The 22,870-nt window shown below is 42.4% G+C and overlaps 4 protein-coding genes across 4 annotated transcripts; 2 read left to right on the forward strand and 2 right to left on the reverse strand.

Annotated features, from left to right (window-relative positions):
- Positions 1-182: 182 nt before the first annotated feature.
- grk1a (G protein-coupled receptor kinase 1 a) lies at positions 183-6,679 on the forward strand. The gene is made up of 8 exons (XM_037489170.2): positions 183-846; positions 2,713-3,426; positions 4,175-4,302; positions 4,844-5,001; positions 5,093-5,176; positions 5,283-5,407; positions 5,499-5,700; positions 5,786-6,679. The coding sequence occupies exons 1-8, from the start codon at positions 817-819 to the stop codon at positions 6,073-6,075; spliced, it is 1,731 nt and encodes a 576-aa protein (XP_037345067.1). The 5' UTR covers positions 183-816; the 3' UTR covers positions 6,076-6,679.
- Positions 6,680-6,848: 169 nt separating this feature from the next.
- On the reverse strand, positions 6,849-9,816 carry LOC119229019 (protein-lysine methyltransferase METTL21C). Its single transcript, XM_037489097.2, has 5 exons — positions 9,747-9,816; positions 8,936-9,036; positions 8,614-8,777; positions 8,418-8,535; positions 6,849-7,256 (listed from the first exon to the last, which is right to left on the reverse strand). The coding sequence occupies exons 2-5, from the start codon at positions 9,024-9,026 to the stop codon at positions 6,859-6,861; spliced, it is 771 nt and encodes a 256-aa protein (XP_037344994.2). The 5' UTR covers positions 9,027-9,036; positions 9,747-9,816; the 3' UTR covers positions 6,849-6,858.
- A 2,589-nt stretch (positions 9,817-12,405) lies between these two features.
- Positions 12,406-13,603, reverse strand: LOC119229113 (lectin-like). Its single transcript, XM_062564897.1, has 5 exons — positions 13,265-13,603; positions 13,079-13,161; positions 12,825-12,965; positions 12,537-12,648; positions 12,406-12,464 (listed from the first exon to the last, which is right to left on the reverse strand). Exons 1-5 carry the CDS (start codon positions 13,377-13,379, stop codon positions 12,406-12,408), a joined length of 510 nt encoding a protein of 169 aa, XP_062420881.1. The 5' UTR covers positions 13,380-13,603.
- A 2,895-nt stretch (positions 13,604-16,498) lies between these two features.
- jam2b (junctional adhesion molecule 2b) lies at positions 16,499-22,616 on the forward strand. The gene is made up of 10 exons (XM_037488815.2): positions 16,499-16,596; positions 18,806-18,871; positions 19,389-19,499; positions 19,643-19,792; positions 20,195-20,376; positions 20,471-20,579; positions 20,677-20,784; positions 21,740-21,758; positions 21,840-21,882; positions 22,025-22,616. The coding sequence occupies exons 1-10, from the start codon at positions 16,545-16,547 to the stop codon at positions 22,061-22,063; spliced, it is 879 nt and encodes a 292-aa protein (XP_037344712.2). The 5' UTR covers positions 16,499-16,544; the 3' UTR covers positions 22,064-22,616.
- The last annotated feature ends 254 nt before the right edge of the window (positions 22,617-22,870 follow it).

Raw genomic sequence — 22,870 nt, forward strand, 5'->3', positions numbered from 1 at the left:
AGATGGCCGCTTTAACATGCCGTGTTCATGCAACCCCACGAATTGTGAATGACCTAATACAGTTGCCATGGCATCCCGGGATGGGGCTCCATCAGTGTTGATACTTTTTTGTTTTGTGTTCCCGGCAATAATTTGAAACCGTTTCTTAACCTCCATTGTGTTGGGCCGGCTTCCTTTTGTTCTGTAGGCAGCTTCTTTCCTGATCTTGTTTGCTAGTATTTTTATTTTTATTTTTTTTGTATTCTGGAGTTGAGGAATTCTCCATCACCGCCCTGTCAACGCCTTGGTAGTGTTTACAAAATGATGGCACCAGCAAGGTAAAGACTTTTTTCAACCCAGGCTCCTAATAGGTAAATAAGCTTTGTTTGTGAGTTACGTATATGAATCCTACGACGATTGTAGCTTATAGTATCCTTTAGAGGCCAGTGGTAAAGATAGCTCGTACAAAATGATTGATGTAACAAAATGTGTGGTTGCATAGGTCTTTATGTATTCCCTTCAAAGATCTCCCTTTTAAAACTTAGCAACACATGTACTGACTCTTCCAAAAACCTTTTCTGTAATCTAATATAAGTTTGCAAATTAAAGTATAGATTGTTTTAATAATTTTGTATCTATAATTTGTGGGCGCTATTACTCAAATATTTGTTCTGCCTTTTTAAAACTGAAAATTCCTGCTTTTAAGACCCTCAACTGATTTTAGACACGTGATTCTTTTAACAAACAGCCAATGGCTGAAGACTAGTTCCCAGACTCGAGTGTGCGGTTGACGGGTTTTGGGGGGCGTTTGCTTCTCAGAGGACGGCTGCAGGAAACATGTTAGACTGTCGAACGGATAGCTGTGAGGTGAGAACTATTGATTATGTGCTCTTTTACTCGCATTATGATGCCATCGGCCATTATTTTCCATATAAGGACGGAGTTACAAGGCCCCTCGGTGGCTTTAGTACTGCGCCCTTTAAAAGAGGTGCCCAAATGTTTTTGACATGGAGAAGGTGTCGCGGGGAGTGGAGGAAAGCAGCAGAATGGGTCAGACATTAAACATGTATTTTCATCTTTAAAAAAGGGATGCATTTGTACATTGAATGTTATCATTCAGGTCTGCACAAAACCTTCCTACTTAAAACCGTTTCAATGTAAATTATTTGGGGGTGGGGCTTAGTTCTTTGGCTCAAGCTCAGCTGCTGATATTGGTCTGAGATGGTCACAACAAGTGGGTGTCCTTCTAAACTCCATATTTCGCCTTTCTTAAGACGTTTCCCTGCTTATCTGCAGCAATGACGCAAAGCAGTGATTCCATCTTGTAAGATAAGAACTCCCTTTGATACCAGCCGTGACACACTGGCATGTGACCTTCAGTTGGAACTGCCACAGAAGAGGCTTGGAGCCCTCTCTCAGATGAACCTTTCTGCCTTTGGCCAGAATGAAGCCAGTTGGGAATGAAGATGGGTGTAGGGAGGTTGGAAGTTGTGAAAGATCCGTTGTATCCAGCGCAAGATGCGTTCTAATTTAACCCCTCAAAAGTTTCTATGAACTTGAGCTGACCCTGAGGATCGTTCTACTCAGAACTGGGGCTGCACGGTTTGTCCTCTGTTCTCTTTGTGGCCGGTTGGACCGGAGGAGCCTACGCAGCAACCCACACGGGACCTTGTTGCAAAAACTATCCCACCAGCTGTGATTCCAACCGGGGCCAAAGGGCTTCTGGCCCTCTCGCTCTGATCTTGAAACGTAGCCTTCATTTTGATCTCCGCTAAGATCTCTGCAAAGTTTCAGGTGTAAAGTAATTGCATTTTGTGAGTTTGTGATGCTATAGCTTTTATGTGATCTCTCCACAGACGTATAAACATCTGTGCAAAATAAGGAAAGTACTTTTAACCGTTTCTGCTATAGTAGTTGAGGGAAGGGTTGAAACTTTGACCCTTTACTCAATGTAATAGTTTACTCATTACTGGTTACCCCTTAAATATAATAATGCAACTATTACCTTGTGGCCATTACTGCTTACTTAATTTGTATTGAGTAACAATGGCCACTTCTCTCTCTTGTTTTTAAACCCGGGCCTTCATTTAGACCCCAAATACACGCCCTTGTAGTTTTGTCACTGCATTTTGCGCTGTTGCGACACTCCCACTGAAATACACTCTACTGAAAATTGCAATGACATTTGTTTTGTAATGTGATTATGTAATGCTCTTGCATGCATTTATTTATTTCGCACGAAATACAAAGGCTCAAGCTGCACCATCACCAGCGCTGTAGCGGCCAGTAACGATCCCTTCAACGTGCTGTAATACTGACATGTCTTTCGCTTTGATAGACGTTCCATTGTGTTTGGACTTGCTCTGTACGTTTCCGAGTTAATCACCAACATGGTGGCTTTGCTTTTAGCCTCTGCTCAGTTAGTGGACATGAATGCCCCCCCTTCCCTTGTCGTTCTGTTGCATCATGTGCTTGCACACTTTGTCTGGGGCATTAGGGTGTTAATGGATTACCAAAAGGTGTTGACTCAGGTGTGTGTGTACGCAAATGAGTGTGATGCAGTACTCCGTGTGCTGGGATCTAGTTGAGTCTCAAGTTCCCATTCCGCCCTCATGCTGCCTCTCTGCCACTACTATTCTTTTACCGCCTCCCTCCTGCCCATCAGTCAGCAGCTGCGACCCCCTACATCGGTTTTCTCTTTTTGTAATGTCTTCCCTTTGCGTTGCCTAACAGTCACCTGCCCTCAACATGGATATTGGAGGACTGACCACAGTGGTGGCTAACTCTGCTTACATCAATGCTCGTGGAAGCATCGATGGCACCAGTACTGCAGCATCGCGGGATAAGAAGTACCATTCTCGCCTCAAACTGCCCCACATCACTGTGTGCGAGGACCTGAGGGATACCCTGGATTTGGCCTTTGACACCGTCTGCGTGGAACAGCCTATAGGCAAACGCCTCTTTAAGGAGTTCTTGGATTCGAACACGGAGCATCACGGGGCTTGCCGATTGTGGAAAGACATCGAGGCGTACGACCTGGCGGAGGACTCCGACCGAGCAAAGAAGGCCTCCAAGATCGTCGAGCGCTACATGGACCCCTCGGCCAAACACTACTGCTCGTTCCTGTCTGAGGACGTCATGGCTAAGGTGAAGGAAAACCAGGGGGCTGCTGGCGACGATTTGTTTGCTGCAGCGATGGCCTCGACGCTGGACTTTCTGCGAGAGGAACCCTACACGATGTTCCTGGAGAGCTTGTTTATGAAAAGGTATCTGCAGTGGAAGTGGCTGGAGATGCAGCCCATGGACGCAGACTGGTTCCTAGACTTCCGTGTGCTGGGGAAAGGTGGCTTTGGGGAGGTGTCAGCCTGTCAGATGAAAGCCACAGGAAAATTGTATGCCTGTAAGAAACTCAACAAGAAGCGGCTGAAGAAGAGGAAAGGCTATGAGGTGAGAGAAGAATTGTGCCGTTTGCTAATATTCAATTAAATCCAGTTCAATTGAGGATCCTCACATTGGTAAGACCCCCACAAAAAAGAGGAGGGATCCTTCTCCCCGGATGGCCAGATGTAATATATGTTAATATTTGAATGACAATAGTGTTGGTCTTTTGCATCAGTCTTTCATTTACATAGAAAGTTCTAAAACAAGAAGCGCATTAATTCTCATCAACTTTGCCCAAACACCAGAATTAAACAATATATAGTTTGGAAATGCAATATTTTTGTGTCTTATGTTAATGACTTCACTAATATTAATATCAATAAAAACATCTCAAACATTTCCTGGCATGTCGATTTTCAGCAAAGCACTGAGTCCTTTTGATTTCAATGGAAGCAGCGATTTGATAAAGGCATTTTGCTGGCGTCCTACTTCAGAGAAAGGGCACTGAGCAGAATGCGAAGGTATTAACATCGTTGTCCCTGCCTCTGTCTCGTTATGCTTTATCCTGCAGTATTAAATACGGAGACAGGGATAGAGTGATTACTGGGAGCTTTACTCAAAAGCTCTTCTGAATGGAACTTCTTGGCACAGTTACATCTTGCCCTTGACTTGTTTACGGTCCTTTTTAAAATTTAACCTCTTTTTTCCAAATAGCATGTCTTCATTCATTCATCACATTTCATAGAAAGGTCCTCAGTTTTACATTTTTTGTCAATGTACCATTGCTGAGTTTTTTTCTAATGTCTTCCTGTAGGGTGCGATGGTGGAGAAGCGGATTCTTGAGAAGGTTCACAGTCGCTTCATTGTGTCTTTGGCGTACGCCTTTCAGACAAAGGAAGAACTTTGTCTGGTCATGACCATCATGAATGGAGGAGATCTCAAGTAATTTCACACCCATGTCTCAAAGCACCTGTTTTTTTACAGTGTCTTTAATTTGACAAAGAACTTTTTTTTTTACGATACTGCTTCAATATCTCTGACGCCAATAGAAGGTGTGCACTTGACAAAAGGCTGATATGAGAAAGATATTTTGATATTCCTAAAATTTAGCTGGGATGCCAGATGGGAATACATTCATTAAACACAATTCATCCCTGAGCAATGGTCACTAACTACAGGCACATGGGTTCCAGTTTCTCACTCATCAAATAAAGGTACTTGTTCCGAGTTTAGCTTTAAAGACTCACTGAGCTGCAGTTTCTTTGCTTTTATTGCAAAAAGACATCACAAAAATAACATATCAGGTTGTCTTCATTTAAATTAATCCCTTTATTTAAAATCACTTTTAAATATGTGCACACTGTAGTTTGTGTAAAATGAGAGCATAAGAACAAGCATTTTAGGATGCAAATATAACTTTAAAAGTGCAATATTATGCAGATGATATACTTTCACAATCTCACCTGCTCTCTGTTCCCTGAAGGTACCACATCTACCTGGTGGATGAGAACAACCCGGGGTTTGAGGAGACGAGAGCCTGTTTTTACATCGCTCAGATCATCCAAGGCTTGGAGCACCTCAATCAGAAAAGAATAATCTACAGGGATCTCAAACCAGAAAATGTGCTCCTCGATAACGACGGTACTGCATTTTTATTTTAACACTACACTACTAAGCCCTTGTCTGTGTACAAATATTAACTAATTAAGATATTTTTGTGTTGTCCAAACAGGAAATGTGCGCATATCTGATCTGGGCCTTGCTGTGGAGCTAAAAGAAGGAAAAACACAGACCAAAGGATATGCCGGGACTCCAGGTGGGTCTCATTTGTATCCACGATGTCATATTGAGAGGCGAGATTCCTCCCAACATTAAACCCAGAGGATCTTCGGATTTCAATTGTTTGGCTTTGTCTCTTTCAGGGTACATGGCTCCAGAGATGCTGAAAGGAGAGAAGTATGACTTTTCAGTCGACTACTTCACCCTGGGAGTGACGCTGTATGAGTTCATGGCGGCTAAGAACCCCTTCAGAAACAGGGGGGAGAAGGTCAGTCGCGTCTCATCGTTCAAACCGCCGTATACAAAATGGCAAACTTTGTGAAGAGCATTGACATCAAGAGTATTGTTCTCCTGTTTAGGTTGAACGTGATGAGATGAAAGAGCGCATGCTCACCAGAGTTGTTACCTATCCGGATAATTTCAGTGAGCATGCAAAGGCGCTCTGTGATGGGCTGCTGGCTAAAGAGGTTGATCAGAGGATGAGTTTTAAGAACGAATGCTGTGATGAGATCAGAGCTCATCCATTTTTCAAGGACATCAACTGGAGGAAACTGAATGCCGGTACTATGTCTTTTTTTTTCTACACATTTGTTTCTTGTTGTGTTGAAGTTGAAGCAAACATTTGCATTGTTTGTCGCCTCTCCAGGTATTCTGCCTCCACCCTTCGTCCCCGACCCTAAAGTGGTGTACGCCAAGAGTCTGGATGACGTCGGGGCTTTCTCCTCGGTGAAGGGAGTGGGATTGGACGACTCCGACAAGACCATTTTTGATGAGTTTTCCTCAGGCAACATTGCGATTCCCTGGCAGGAGGAGATGATCGAAACGGGCATTTACGGAGAGCTCAACGTTTGGGGTCCTCGCGGCGGCGTCCCCAACGATCTCCGCAGAGAGTCCATCCTAGAGCAGCCAAAGTCATCGACCTGCTGCATATCCTAGTCATTGAAACACCTTGAAAACACATAAACCATACATACACACATGTGCTTCTATGGAGTGTATGCCATTTAATATAAAGGGCTTTTCTTGAGTTTACGCTCCTTAGTTTTTAACAACAGCTTAATGAACTTCTGCTATTAAAATACCAAAAGTTGCACTGCCAGATGTTTCATAATGGTTGACAAAGATAAACCAGAGCAAATAAGTTATTTTGGTCAGGGTGTCATGAGTCAAATCTGATTCGGTTTACAACAAAACATTTTATTTAAAAGAAACAAAAACATTGTTGAATGAATCAGAAATCAACTGTATGAAAAAGTGCTGGCAAATAAAAGAGCTTATTGAAAGTAGAATGAGCTTCATTTCTGCCTGCTGTTTGGATGTGGGTCTGACTGTCCTCCCCCACAAAATATTGAGGGTCAAACACTGCATTCTTAGAATTTGACAGGGTCATAAATCCTGTCAACTATCTCTCAATGAGGAAGTGAATACCCACATTTTCCAAAATATCAAACTATTCCTTCACAGTGCTAGCGTTGGACTTTCCTGAAAATATTCAGAATAAAAGGGAGTACCATAAGCTTCTCTGGCATTGTGTATTGCTTTCAAATATTTATTATTTATTGTTCACTACAACATTTCTCTGCATGGGACATATCAAATAAAACCAGACTTTTCTCAAGATTAATTACAATCAGAGGAAAACTGTTTGCATTTCCCCCCCCCCCGTTTAAAACTTGAACACAAAACCATTCAAATCTCAGGAATCTCCCCCTCCTTCCATCACTCCTTGGCTGTGGCCTTGTAGATCCTCACCTTCTGCTGTGGGAGCTCAAGGACCAGCGTGCAGTTGAAACTGCTCTTAAAACACTCCGTGAACCTCAAGTCGGACGGGAAGCGCACCTTGTTGGCCCACAGCAGCGTCGTCCGACTTCCCGGTCGGCAGAAGTGACGCATGGTTTCCAGCAGTTCCTCCAGGCAGCCGTGGGGGTAGACCACATCCGCTGCCAGCACGTAGTCGTACTGGAAGAACGGGTAGGGGAAGTCTCGCCCCAGGTCCTGGCCCCAGGTGAGGGCAGCCACCTGAGGGGCGTAGCGGGACCGGCCCTTGGTGTTCCGCAGAAGGTTGAAAGTCAGATTGGGCAAGATGTCCGGCAGGTCAGTAGCTGTCACCCAAGCACCTGGCAAAGAGTACAAAAAAAAAACGGTTGAAAAAAGGCACGGCCGTTTTTATTTGTATAGCACATTTCAACAACAAGACAAATCAGAGGGCTTCACATAAAAGCATTTAAAAAATCCAAACAGTTAAGAACATTGATTGATACATAAAGAAAAAGATTTTTAAAAAGACATTAAAAACTAAAAATAGAATAAAATTTGCAGTTCAGTTTAAGAGTGTTTTTAAGAATTGCAGAAATGGTCAATTAAAGGCGCTGAGGCACTCAGCAGACCTGCAGCCTTCAAGAGGGTTTTACAGTTATGTGGAGCAGAAAAACTGAACACTGCTTCTCCATGTTTAGTTTTGACTCTGAGCATGAATTCTATTGACTTTGGTGACCCCTTGACTTTTCCTCTAGCACCACCGTGAGGTTGTCATCTTTACTACTATTGGATGGATTGCTGTGCAATGGCTTGTACACTAAAGTCACCCTCAGCATGAATTGTAATAACTTTAAGTTATTATACAGTTCAATATTATAAAACTTAAAGCTCTAAGCTGTCTGACATCCCTTTGCTCAATGGACAGGATCAGGGTGACATTATAGCACCCGCCCACCCGCGGGTAGAATCTGGCTGTGGCGGGTGAAGCAGTCACTCTTACCGATAAAAGTATGAATGTGTTATGTATGCACGATAGAAAGACGGACCAAAAGGTCACAAGGTCAGTCTGATAATCCCTCTGTTTGTCAGGAAATGCTTTACAGCTACGGCCTGCTGGCATATTTGTGACGCAAAGAAGTTGTTGTGGGTGGATATTCATGTTCCTCAGACAATGAACCAGTGTTTTGGTCCTCGAGTTCCACCAACAAGCCAAAATGCAAAGTATGAGCAGATACCCATAAGACATTCACCGTATGTTAATGCAATCATCCCTGTGGCTGCTCCTTTTATACCTCAACCAAAGATTACCATGGGGATTTTTTGGATGATCCATCAAAAACAAGTTCTAAAAACATGTCCTCATCACAAATATTATAAATAATTGGGAATTGTTTATAATGCAATGAAGTCGGAACAAAGTCTCCGATGAGTCATGTTGTTATTTCAGTGTCGAGATGTACTGCTGAGTGACACTGTTTTACATGCTGTGTAAACTGCAATTAGACTCCTCACACGCTCACCGAGCAGACCGGCCACTGTTGAGAGCAAGCCGGTCCCGGCTCCGATCTCCAGCACCGCCTTGTCCATCATGCTCATTTGTTGCTGGTTGTTGTCCAAGAACTGGCTCAAGGCTATGGCCTACAAAACAAACTCTCGTCACCACGTTTGCCTCGACAGAGGAGTGGAGAGAATGTGCCGGCACACACACACACACACCCCCGGCCAGATCAGAGCGCCGTAAGCATCCATTGATTCGCGGATGCTGATGTCATGACCAGCGATTAAAAAAGTCTCCCTCCCCAGGGCGTAGTAGACACTCGGCTCCCAGATGTTCCTCCTGTCCAAAGCCTCTCCTGCCATCACTTTCTGGTCTGTTATCTCTGCAGAGGAGAGAACTGCATTAAGGGGACGATGCTGCAGATGCATGGGACCCTTCATTGGAACAAATCCATCTGTTTCTCTGCAGCACAGACGCCAGACTAGTGATGGCAGAATGATGCAGAACACAGATATTCATCCACATTCCATCCAAAATTACCTCCATCTGTGGGACTCTGCTCCACCAGCAGTTTAGCATCCTGTTCATCATCCGCCTCCTTCTTTTTTTTCGTGACGCTGCTGTCGGACATGTCGGCTTTCCTGAATCATATATTTTTTAACTAGGTTTTCACATACAGCTCATTTATAGAATAAAAAAATAGTAACAAACATAAGAAATGCGTATGGTGTATTTGTTTCAAATGATTATTAGGAGTAGCAAGTAAATGTGAAAAAGTGTTTTTATTCATTATGTCTATGAATAGAATAAGATATTCAGGTTACTGATCTTTATGAAAGCAAGAACATTGGGGTGTGGAGGGACCCCCTAAAGCTACAGGCCTAAATCTCTTCTCTATTTCGGCATAACTAGTTGTAAAACAGTTTGATTGTCTGCAATGTTTCAAACATAATGTATGCTTCACTATCTGTCATTTCAAGCTCACTTAAAAATAAACCTCTGGATTATACCAAACAAATGCAATGTTTCTCTTGCTTGAGATTGTGTTTATATTTAGTGTGATTAAATGATTAAATGATATGTGTGTTTGCAATGAATTAAGCACTGTATAAAATGGAGTGGGTTAAGAGTGGACTAGATTTAGTCCACTCTTAGACCACATTTAGTCCACCGTATATTTGGCTGTTATTGAACCCAAAATGGAATGACATTCAGCTGGACCTCCATGCAAATGAAAAAGAACACAGTTTGATGTAATCAATAGAGAATCATTACCGTCAGAAGTGAATTACCGATTTGTTTTCTTCTTCTCATTCACCAGAGTGAAAAGCGTTACTTTGCTAAAACATACCTGTATGCTGCAATGATCTGTGACTCCTCTGTGGTCTGGTGTTGGTAAAAGTGTTCAAATAGCCCTGAGCGAGGCGGGGTATTCGGGCAGACAGAAGGACGCACACAGATTTATATTCTGTGACAGAGAGATGAGCATCCCGGCCCCCGCCCTGCACACAAAAACAACTCTGGTTGCCAGAGTGTATGTTGTCTATCTTACTGTAGATTTTTGAGGCTTTGAAATCAGATCCAGCATTTTGTATCCTCTGAAATCCTTTGGCAACATATGCAGGATGCCTTCTGATTGCCTCTCATCTTCAACTAAGCAGACATCATAGTTTCATAGAAGAACATGTTTTCACACTGTGCCAAAATATGTATAGATGTACGTGTACCTGGGAGACAGATGTGTATGAGACTTTTTTGGGATGGATGTGTGCCACCTGCCAGGCTTCACACAAAATAGTTAAAACGATCAGCAGAAGAGTGAGAAAAAAGGCGTGACCTGGATCACAGCCACCTTTGTACCAAACTTTATTTCATCCCCATGTGCCATCTCTATTAACCTACATGCTTCTTCATGATCCCTCCTCCAATTAGCTCCAATTAGACAATCAACCGTTGCAGAAAAAAGTCATGTTGAGGAATATTTTAGGGCCTGTATAGAACTGATTGGGATGGTACGATTCCCTTTGAGTAAGGTAAGGCAACACAAACAATCAATAAAATAAATATCAATATTACTTTGGGCCATTTGCTAGCTTCATTAAACAGCAACGCGAGGGAGAGGACATTAGTGCGAGAGATAAACAGAAGTTTTTCTGATTTGAGATGCTGCAAACCCTCAAAAACCTGAGGCAGATATTAAAAAGAATTAAAATTCTAGTAAGAATATATCAAACAACCAGCCCTGCACCCCCCCAAGACTACTGTACCTTCAGTCAATGAACTTACAGTACCCTCTGCTTCTCCTCCCCCTAATACTGCATCAGTAAAGAGAAAGAGTCACCACTGGTATATTCACCAGAAGGTAGAACGGCAAAACAAAATACAACACATTATTAAGATGATTACACGACTTTCACAATTCATGAGTTGATGGGCTGCAAATAAAAATACTGATACTTGTGATACTTGATAGTCTGTGAAGTGGACATGTCTCAAATCCATTAGTCTGTGCACATATGCATGTATATTTGTATATATATACTGTATATTTATATGTAAATATGTATATAATGTAGAGAATATACTATGTGACAATGAACACAACAACATTCAACTTAAAACACAACTATATGACTTTTAAGTACATTCCCACCTTTGATATGAGCAAAAAGTATTTCTTTATACGTTTCTGACCACACACAGCTGAGAAACAGCTTGTTTGTTTCCTATGTTTTATTTTTTTGCATGCAGATTAGTACTATAGTTCATAGCTGCACTAAAAGCCTGACTCCAGTCCAGTCTGCGACACCAAGTTTACGACACAGTGGCCTTCAGTGTGCTCAGTCGGGAGGACCCACAGCCTCCGTGCGTCAACACTCACTCGCACCAAAACAAGTCAGCAGGCAGCTGGTGGTGAAGCTCAAAAATGACTTGAACTGACAGATGGCGAGCAGCAGCACTGAGTCACTTACTTCTAAACAGCAACACTACAATAAGCAGTCAAGGTATTTGGGGATTTCCAGAGAGCTACGATGTCAACACCATAAGTCCAACGGCAGCTACCTCATGCATCAATCATTACAGCGGAATGGTAGTATTCACAGATGTTCCTTTTTTGACAAAATGGCTCATGTTTTATTGATATAAACTGTGATCTCTTAAATCCTGCAAAAGACCCTTTTCCAGGTAGTGGAACAATGGAGAATCTGCAACGCTCACGTGTGTCAACTAATGTAGTGACGGATTATAACATTTTTACTATAAGCAAATGAGTGCATGTGGTGGTGGTTGTGTCCACATAGACGCGGGGCAGCCGGGTATTAAAACGGGAAGAGGAGGAGCTGCCAGTCCTCACTTTGGAGGCTGAAATCCTCACCTGCACTTCCAAAGGTCAGGAAAAAGGTGATGTGGCCCAGTGGAAAATGAGTCAGAGTAACACACCGCAGCATGTGAGCCCCTGCAGGATTTACATTAGCCGCATGTGCAGCGTGAGTGTGTGCATATCACTTAATGGGCGCTAAGCTCCTGTACTTTATAAAGGGAAGGCGAGGGTTGGAATTCAGTAAGTCTAGATGCAACTCTGACAGAATAAAATCGGCATAGATATCCAGACAGCAATGCTGCACACAGTAAACCTTAAATCTGAGATCTCATTGTGAACAGCTTTTATCGGCTTAGCACGGCACCAGAAGGATGGATCATTGTTGGAGATGAAGTTTAGATGAACACAACAGACTGATTGATGGTTGTGTCACTGCGTCCTGATAAACCCTCATAACCTAAACCTAAGAACCCCCTTTTGGTACTTAATAGACACACTTAGATACTAAGGACACATTGAAATCTTGTTTTTAAAAGGGAAATAACCACAAAAAGGAATAGTTTTTTTAATATATATTTTTTAAGTTGTTATATTGTTATAAACGAGTATAGTGTAATGCATGCTTAGAAGTCCTGATCTTCAAGTTGAATTGAATGAACTGCTTTATGTTTAATTAGCTGCCTTTTAGTCAGTCAATCTGCATCAAATTGGACAAAGAAGCAGTCAATTCATTGAACTTTCCATTTCCTGAAACAATAAGCAGATCAGAAAGTCAAACATATTGGTTGTTCAGTTCAGCTACAACATTGTGACTCTCACCTTGTGGCAGCAATTCCACACAGTCCTCACGATTGGACGTGTTATTGGGCTCCCATTGCAGCCAATCAGCGTGGCCCCAGTGGGATCCATCCAACCAGATAAAGCGCCCGGTCTGACAGATAACAGGTGGTTAGTTGATGGCTAATCACATGAGGGCCTTGTTAATTCAATTTATTTTCCACATACAAACACAACAATGAAATAAACCGCTTTTGATTATGTGATTAGTGAAGGTTAGGAAGACATCACAACCAGATTTACTCCCTGACTCATTACACACATACACACCTTTAAATATCGCAATCCTCCGATCCAGGTGCGAGTGAGGATTCTGTTTTGCTGCAGTATCATGTCCATCACCTCTCTGTGGCTGCGTTGGCTCGTGATGGAGGCCAAGTGTCCCGCGGTGAAATGCTCCTGGCAGAAGAACTGCAAAGAAGGGGATTCGATGGAGTGGGATTATGAACTGCTGTCTGTCGCTTTAAAAAGTTTAATTTCATTAGGGTTTCCTGGTGAATCTATGACACACACAATGCTAATACCTCCGCATCCGAGGCCGTCTTTGGCCCTGTGAACAACTGGTAACACGTCCCCTGGAGTAGCACACCGGGACAATGGCTCTTCCCTGTGGTCAAATGTGATATTACAGCATTGTCAAGTTGGATTCAAATTTTGTATTTGCTGCATTTATTCCCTCTTGCCTCGCTGTGTTTATGCCTATGTTTTACCTTGATGGTCTTGATTTGGTGATGATCTTGTTTCTTCTGGGTTTTTAACTCCCTTCCTCAATGGCTGTTTTTTTAATGCCACACTATTCTGACCTTCATCAGGACCCGCTTCCATTTCTGGGAGACCTACTGAAGCCTCCTTCTGAAATATTGCCCTAAAGATGGGGTCTGCTGCCCCATAATGTCCAATGCTGGCCCTTCTTCCACAGTACTTGCCTCTGACATGACCTGCTGACCTACCTCTTCAGGCTCCAGCTCCATGATTGGTTCTTCTTTTAAAAAGTAACCAAAATCACTCGGATTTGGGAGGGTGAGATTGACAGAATTGTGATTCTGAAATGCTGCCATCAGAGAGTTTTCCACTTCTGAAAACGGCACGTTGTCTTCATCCAGTGGTTCCAGCTCCATGATTGGCTCACCCATTTCATATTTTCCCTCCATGTCAATGTGCCTCTGTTTGAAATTCTGGCCCATCTCAAGGTTCCCTTCAAGGTTTATTTGCGCCATCTCAACCGCCGGCTCTGCATCGGCGTTTAGGTTCACCATAACTTCTGGATTCAGATGAACTTCTGGCTCCACCTCAGCCTCTAGATCCTCCTTCGCATCTGGTTCTTTCTCAAACTCTGCATGTTCTTTGGCCCTCTTGCTCCTCGCTAACTGGTGGCTTTTCCTAGATCTAGAGAACTTCCACACGGTACTTCATGTCAGTCGCCACTGGAGACATTTCTTCCTCCTTCTCCTCGGATCCTGGCCTGACTTGTGGCGCAGGTTCCTCCACCACCACATGACCGTGCACAGGAACCCAAGTCTCCCAGCAGAGGACTCATCTCTGTGCTTTGTCCACACCAGGAGCAAATGGTGGCAACCCCAGAGCCACTGCAGGGACAAATGAACAGATGACATTGCTGGTGAAATGATGCAGATTCTCTTACCTGCCACAGTGGAGGAATTATTAGAAAATGGGACTTTGGATGCAGACATGCACCCCTCAGAGTTTATTAGCTACTCTCCTCTAGTTTAGTAAACAATATTAGGAATGATTTGTACATGTTATATACACGCTGGAAGGGGTCTACAAAAACTACCAACTAAAACACATGTAAATGCCTTTTAATTTCAGTGTTCACTAAACGCAAAGTCTTCTTTGACTTTGAAAAGATCTTAAACCCAAAGTTGCAAAATGTACATTTTGGAAAACACGTTTGTGGAGAAATGCTGTATTGAAATGTCTTACCTGCCAGGCTCAGTGAGAATAACGCCAGCGTTGTCATATTGACCCGTTTGAATCTATCTGTTTTTAGGATAGAAGACTGAGATTTCGTATGTGTCTTGTACCCATAAAGTATTATCACTGGTTCATGGGCTCTTCTCTTTGCGTCTGATATTTATCTGAGTTTGGTGAATCTTTATGGACACTATTAGTCCACCCCTTCTATTGCACTTCCCGTTACCTTATCTAATCAAAAGCTCTTGTTTTTTTTCTCTTTTGCTTCCTCTTGACACTGCAGCATCAGAATTAACGAAGTAGAAAGGTAGTTTATTGATTCTTAAACTGAAAATGGAAAGTAAGAAGTTTGGTTGGAGACACAAATAAAACTTTTTAGAAACATTGTGTGCGCTGCGAGGATTGTGGGTCAGAAACCCCCCACAAAACAAAGCTACAACAAGAGGAAGAGCACCCTGGTGTTATTGCAATATTGCATTTGACATATATTTATTGGGACATACTAGTTATTCTTCATGAAGCACGTTTACATCCACGTCATTGCTGTTTCTGCAGCACCTCTCACACACCACCAAGGGAGGGAAAACGTGCCTCTGTCTCATTTCTGTTGTCATTAAACCTGCAAACCGTAGTAAATGGTGAACACTGTTTACAGATTGAAGCTGCCCCATGTCAACACTGGCGATTCAAATAAAACACATAGCACTCAACTTGTTTATGATTAATCAACAAACCACTTTCACATTTAGTCAAACATCTTGTTTCTCCAGATGTGTTACAGAAATGTTTATGAAAAATGAAAATGAATAAGGGAAATGAAATTCATCCAGGCTTGCTGTGTTTTGTTGGACTGTGTGCAGTCGAGTGTGAGTGGAACAGCTGTTAAAGGACTCTGGTTGTCACCAACGATCACACCACACTTGAAGTCACCCCTTCATTCACATGAGTCTCACTACCTGAGAGAAATGTGCAGGCAAACAAATTAAGTGAGAAAAGTACCGGTACCAGTCAAAACTGGTACTGTATGTTTAAACCATGTTTGTGTGAAGGGCACAGTGGGTGCTGAGCTGTGTTGTCGCATATGTGTGTGTACCATGACAGCAGTGTGTCCAGCACACAGCGCAGCAGCTGTGATCGCTGATTGTGAACAGGTGCCGCAGCAGCCATTTGGCGACTTTGTATTCCTCTCGTACGCGTATGCACACGTGTCTGCGTGGACGGCCCCCGTGTGTGTCTTTGTGTGGGCATATGGCCACAAATGTAGGCATGTGTGCACATTAACGGGACTGAGCGACAATGAGCTGTTGTGTGGCTGGTGGTGGTGAGAAACCTAATAGCCAAGGACACAGTAGCTCAGCCAGCAGCTGTCCCATCTCGGCACCTCCTATTACACCCACAACTCTCACCATGGGGATGTTGCTCTCTATGAAATTACATGCAGGATTTCTTGTTTTTAAGAAATGAAAACTATTTAAGCATATTGATTTTACCTAATAAAAAAATACACTTTATATATTTATTTGTTCTTCTAAATGAACGGTAGATTCAACTTGATACTTGTGTGGACTTTTTTTTCTGCGGTAACCTCAAGATCTCAATACCATTTTTAAAGCTTTCTTGCGTGCCAGTTTTGTTTATTCCAGATTGATTTTCTTCTGTTGCACATAATAGTGACTTGTGTCTTGGGATACTATATTTTCATTGGTTTTGTGCTTTCAAGATACCTGGACACTCAAGCATTTGCTCACTCCCATCGTTCACATCTCCAGCTTCACGTTTCAGGCATCTTGCTTATTAAGAAAAAAAAACCCAAGAGGTATTTTGGCATGATTTTACTCCCAAACTAACAGACTCACATTCCCCTGCTCGCTCTTCCTGTAACACACCGCTGGTCTCCACTGAGGGCAGCAGCAGCTCTCCACGTCTGTGCGCGCCCCCCCCCCCGACAGTTGTCCAGGAGACGCGAGAGCGCGCGCCTGCTGCAGATGCAGCTTGGAGAGTAAAACTCACCTCCACAGTGCACAGACACGTGCGGACCATCACGGCGGACTAGACATGAACACCATGAAGCTATTGGCGCTGCCTCTTCTCTTCACTTTAATGCACAGTGAGTTTACTTCTGAGTTATAAAACAACGACACCATGTTTATTAAGAAGAAGCTGGAATGGGCTTGTAGATATAGAGCATTGATATCAGAAAACTTTTTTGAGGAAGAAATACATGAAGTTGTGCAACAGTGCTAGCTTTGGTCAGTTTAGGTTTATGGATACTTAGAATTCTATATTTCTACAGTCATTGTTTTGAACAGGATACTCAGATCGTCTCAACATGATAAACCTCTAAAGATGTGCATTAAAAAACAGAATATAATGTATTTCCTTTACCAAAGGTGTGGTGTGGGGAGAAGGTGTTCAGTCTAATGAATTACTTTAACAAAAAGAAGACCATCAACAGAACTAAATCATATTTTGACTCCGCTCTTTTTTTAAAACTTTTTTTTCATTTAGAAGTGAAATCAGAAAGAATGAAAAATGATGCAATATGCCAATTATTTAATACAGATTTTTCTCTCTACGCAATGCATGTTTGGCCTTGTGCAACCAATTAACTAGATTATTACAATTCCTAATGGCTTTAATATGAAGCCGACTGATTGGTCGGTGCATGTTCAGTGGAGGACCTGTGATGTGTTCCCATCCTACATCAGAGAGTGACATTGTGCAGGGAGTGGTAGCTTCTGGGCTCCCTGTTTACATCAAACTCAAGATCTACAGGGTGATGAAACACATCTCCCGGCCCTGTTGAGGAGCCTCAGATCCCAATGTTTCAGTTTGAAGGTGGCCCCCGGCTGACCCTGTCGCTGATTGGGCTCAGATGGAAATGGCAACTCGCTATCTGGAGAAATGCATTTGAAGTTGCTGTGGGATTTCTAAGGGGCAGAGTCTGCTTTCCAAACAACATGCTTTATGGTGATAATTGCAGCTTTGACGTGTGTTTTGATCTTTCTTGACTCATGAGGACCAAATTTCCTCAAAGCGATCAAAAGATTCAGCGACCCTCAGTTAGGACAAGGCTGACGAAGGAATGCCTTTTCTTCTTCTTTCTTTTATATCATGGTGTTATGATTGAGAGTACTGCATTTAAAAAGGTATTTGGGGGTTTTAAACAGTGCACATTAATATAATTGGACATTTCAGAATTACATTTATAACGTCAATGACGATATGGACATCATGTCTTCAACATGACGTAAAGGTATGTAGGTCAACATTAGTTCATTGCAAAACGATTCAGCTCAATGGTCAAAATCGGGTCGCGTTTGGACTGAGGGTCGGGTTAAAGGTCCAATCACTGTAGAGCCTCACAAGTGTGTAGTGCAGATATCTGGGTGTGTGTTTTTGAGCCAGCTGGGAAGGGTAAGGTTACTGTCACAAAGAGCGGCTTTGTCTGCAAAAGATATGCACGTGTGGCAAACACACACACACTCTCTCACACACACACACACACACACACACACACACACACACACACACACACACACACACACACACACACACACACACACTCTCTCACTGTCACCATGTGTTCACTCCATAATGCCAAAACAGACGTATGGTTTGATTTTTCCCAAATAAAAGAGTCTCCAATGCAACTGTTGTGTTTCAAGTGGCTATGTCCTTCACAGGGTGCAACAGCTGGATTTATTGCATTTTAAGTTAGCTTAAAACAACACATTTCATCAATTGAAATATACTATTATTTATTTATATTTTGCTGGTGTAGAAACCTGTTGCCATAGAAAGCCATCACCAAGGAATACAAGCTGACTACAGCCGCTGGATTTTAGAGATTTTTGGTCATTTTCAGCATGTGTGTATACTTCTACGGATTTTCTAGGGAGAACATAATGTAGTCTGTGTGTGTGTGTGTGTGTGTGTGTGTGTGTATGTGTGTGTGCTGGTGGGACAGAGGTTATCAGGTCGGGGTAAAGCTTCTTGTCAGACAATCATCCATCAGCCACATTCCTGCACACCAGCGCTCCTGGTACCACCAGGATGAATCTAAACTGGTCTGAGGGTTCATCCACACAAAAAGAGAGCAGAATGCATTATGGATTATTACACTTTTTATATCAATCCTGAGATGAGCTGACAATTATTCTTATGGAGTCTTTATCCTGTTTACGCCTCTATATTTCTGATTGCACTGGAGTCCAAAAAGCTAACAGGTCTAACAGTACAAGATGAGGTAATTATTTCTCTCTGTGAGCACAATAACTATATAACATGTAGTAATGGTCCTCTCTCCCCTGCAGGTCCTGGCTCCGTGTCGGTGACGGTAAGCAGCAGTAAACCCAAAGTGGAGGTCCACGAGCACACAGGTGAGACTGTGAAGCATCATCCATTCATCCTTCAAACCCTCAACTTACCACAACTCTAAAGATCAACATTGTAAAATGATTCTGCAATTTACTCTCTTTAGTCTTTAATCTACCTTATCTTAAATGTTTTAAAATAGGAATAAAAGAGCAACTTTAAATCACTCTCAAATTCACCATATTTTCCAATGGGTTTTTTCATCCAGTTGATATAAATGAAAATAATAAAAACAACAAAAGAAAAGTTCACATTAGGTTTTAGGTGTCTGAAATGTAATATCACATGAGTGGGAGTAAAAGTGGAGTAGTGACTGGTGTTAATTAAGTAACATGTTGATGGGCAAAGATGAGACAGTGGAAGAGATGTTATCTCTGATATCTCCTTTTGGAAACTAACAAATATAATTAACGGCCAATACAATGGAAAACAAATGTATTTAATCAATCTCAGATGAGAATAGCAGATACGATTGCTGCTGTGTTCACAAAGTAATGTTTCTGCTTCGCTTTCTGTCCTCAGATGCTGTGCTCACCTGTGAGTTCCGGACAGAGAAAGATCCGAACCCTCGAATCGAGTGGAAGAAGAAAGGAAAGGGCGTGACCTTTGTGTACTTTAATCACAAATTTACTGGTCAGTGACTGAACATTACCGCACAAATGTATTTGATTCTCTGAGCTGAACGCGCTGATATTTCGCTGCTTTCCTCCCGCCATCCTTCTATTTTTTTAACCATTAGTTAAGCTTTGTCCATCCTCCATCACCTTCCACCACAGGGTCTTATGCAGGACGGGCGCAGATGGAAGGAGCGACGCTGACAATACACTCTGTTACCCAAAAAGACTCTGGGGAGTACCGCTGTGAGGTGACTGCTGGCGAGGACCACGTCAACCTCGGGGAAGCCATTGTGACCCTGGATGTGCTCGGTAGGAAGGGGAGCATGTGTTCTATGCACATGTAATGGTGACTGTATCTAGGAGGACAGTCAATTGAATAATCAGACGTCAACAGAACAGAAAAAGAAGAAAACTTGTTTTTGATATGAAATACTCAATATGATCTCTAACACATATGAAGCGGGGTAAGAGATAATTGAACAATGAACATTAGATCAGAGCATTCCCATGTGGTTACTTTACAGTTCCTCCTCCTCAGGGATCAATATCACAAATATCACACTACAAGCTGGCAATTCAATCAATGTGTAAGAAATCTAATTTCTCAAGATTTATTTACCCCCATTTGAACGGTAAAGCAAATGAATCATTAGCAGTAAGTGTTTTTGTACATCTTGTTGTTGTAACCCGAGGGGCTTGTCCTCTCCTCAGTGCCTCCTCACGTCCCGTCCTGTGAGGTCCCGAGCTCCGTGTTTGTGGGCTCAGGTTTGGAGCTTCTCTGTAAGGACAAACTCAGCATGCCCCCTGCCACCTACCGCTGGTACAAAGACAACAAGGCTCTGACGGCCACGACAGATTCTCCATACATCGTTGACACGAACAAGGGCACACTGGTGAGCTCACACTAAATTATAGGCACTTAATGCACCAAGGGGTCCACAAACTGTGTTTTTTGATGTGCTCTCATCTTGTGTTTGTGTGGAGCAGAAGTTTAAGAGTGTGTCCAAGACAGACGCAGGGATGTACCGCTGTGAGTCTTCCAACAGCGCGGGGGCGCCCAAGAGCTGTGTGTCCCAACAACTCAAAGTCATTGAATGTATGTGGTGTTTTTCTCGCACTCTCTTTCAAGTTTACGCGTTTCGCTCCACTCATCAAAGACTGACGAATTTTCCCTCTCTCTCCTCTCCCTCTAGATCCTTGGAATATAGCGTATTTGATCACAGGTGCTGCAGGCATTCTGGCGCTCGGCCTTTTCTGTTGCATCTGCGTGTGTGTGTGCCGACACAGAGGCTGCTGCAGGAGTGAGTAGTGGGGCAGATGTTTAATAGACTTCATATGAGGCGGGTTGTTTGTGTGGGTCTGAATGAGGTAATCATTGCTTTTACATTTGAGACGTTTGCATTTATAAAATACGAGCTGGATGGGAAAATCCGGCGCAGTTGCATTAAATATTCCCTTTTTAGTCCCTTATGAAGTTGTTTTTTCAATGTTTTATCTCCTGTCTTTGTTGGACTGAAGATGCAGCAAAAATAATTATATATTAATAATATTTTTCTCATGTTGATTGATTCCAGACATGTCCCCAGTAACACAGTATGTGTTTTTTGTTAAGTTACCAGGCTTTTGTCATAGCAAGGGGGATCATGTGCACCATAAACATATTAAACTTAAAACTAAAAGTCAACAAATGGCTTGAATAAGTGGTGTCGTGTTGCAAACGGGGCCCCTTAAGGGGGCAAGTCTAGGAAACAAGTGCAAGAGCTTCAAAAGTTCAGACTGTGCATTTAGATCAGTCCCTTAAAAGTAAAAGTACGAATACCAAAAACCGTATAAAAACAATGTTAGGACTCACCGATTTATGTGCCAACCCTCAATGTAGGTTCCAGCTTTACGGAGTGTTTTGTTTCCACATTAATTTGACTATTTTGATTTGTTCTAACTGCTAGAATCCAACTGGTTTTCCATAAGAAAGCTCTGATAAATGTACTCCACAAATACACGCTCGGCCCCAAGCAGCAGACCGAGCGGATCAGCCGATGATGTAGCGCAGCATTTAACTGCTAACTAGACAGACATTTCCCTGCGGAAAGCTGCAAGAGAGTGATTACTGGACTTACATTATCCAAGTGGACAGAAACGATGCATGCTTGTGTGAATGTAATTAATACAATCCATCACTGACAACCGATTAGGAGTCACGTGACCCTTCTTTAGTGATCATTAATGTCACCCTTTCTTCTTTGTTTCCCTGAACAGAAGACAAGAAGACAAAAAGGTAAGGGTTTGTTTTCCTGCTTTGCCTGTAGATGTGTGTTATTTGCTGCTAATGAGCTCAGTGCCTCTCTTTGGGTTTCAGCGCCATGTCCTACAACCCTCCTCCCCCCCCTCCCATCCGCAATGTGAGTGATCAGAGGGATCTTTATTGAGCTGGGGCTCGTTTTGTACACTAGGTTGCCTTTGAATTCTGTTAGGTTGGTGATAACACTGGTCCCTGGCTAATTCTAGGAACTGATTTGATGTATGTGTTTATTCTCTCTGCAGATCAAGCATTACAAACAAACTCACTCCTTCATGATCTGATCACGTTGACTTCAAACCATCCGCAGCTGTTTGGACGGCTCACTGCTTCGTGGGACGGACAGATCTTCAGATATTAAGCTAAAACAGAACTGAATCTTTTCATGATGCTTTCTAATCATTGGCATTTATGGCAATACATAACTCACAGTTCTGTAATTATGGGTTTAACTCAGCTCTTTCAAATGTTTTTACATGTTTCCAGTTCATCTCAGACTTTTGGAACCAAGTTTACTGCCTAATCATATGTTTTAGCTCTCTTACGCCACCTATATACAAGGAAGTGTCATTCGTACAAGACACCTAGTGAGCTACTGTATAGATTGTATTCTTTTATTGCCCTTTGTTTATTTTTAGATACAGAAATGTTGGTTTATATGAGGAGTTATTTTTTTCTCTATGTCACTTTTGTTATATGCTTGTTGTGTTGATCTCATAAATCTTTGGTTGTATACATTTGAATGGGAATTGAGCCACAGATGAACGGGTGTCTGCACACACTGAATGATGCTTTGGAAGAAATGTAAGATACTCTTTAGTACATGTTTTGTTGAATAAAGAAAGATGAAAGTTACAAAAAGCCCAGCACCGAGTCTATTGACATTTCGCTGGTACAAAGCCAGCCAGAGGGACGTTTACTGGAGTTCTGATCGATGCCATTAAAAACAACATGTGTTTAACATATCAATATGTAGACAATTTGAACGGCAACCCACACGAAGAAAAATATGTGGTTAGCGTATATAGTTCTATTAATCCTCCTTCTATCCAGCAGCTTCCCTTTGACCAGAAAACAATGCAGTTGACTGT

The sequence above is a fragment of the Pungitius pungitius genome, chromosome 10 (genome assembly GCF_949316345.1).
Source record: "Pungitius pungitius chromosome 10, fPunPun2.1, whole genome shotgun sequence".
NCBI classification, from domain to species: Eukaryota; Metazoa; Chordata; class Actinopteri; order Perciformes; family Gasterosteidae; genus Pungitius; species Pungitius pungitius.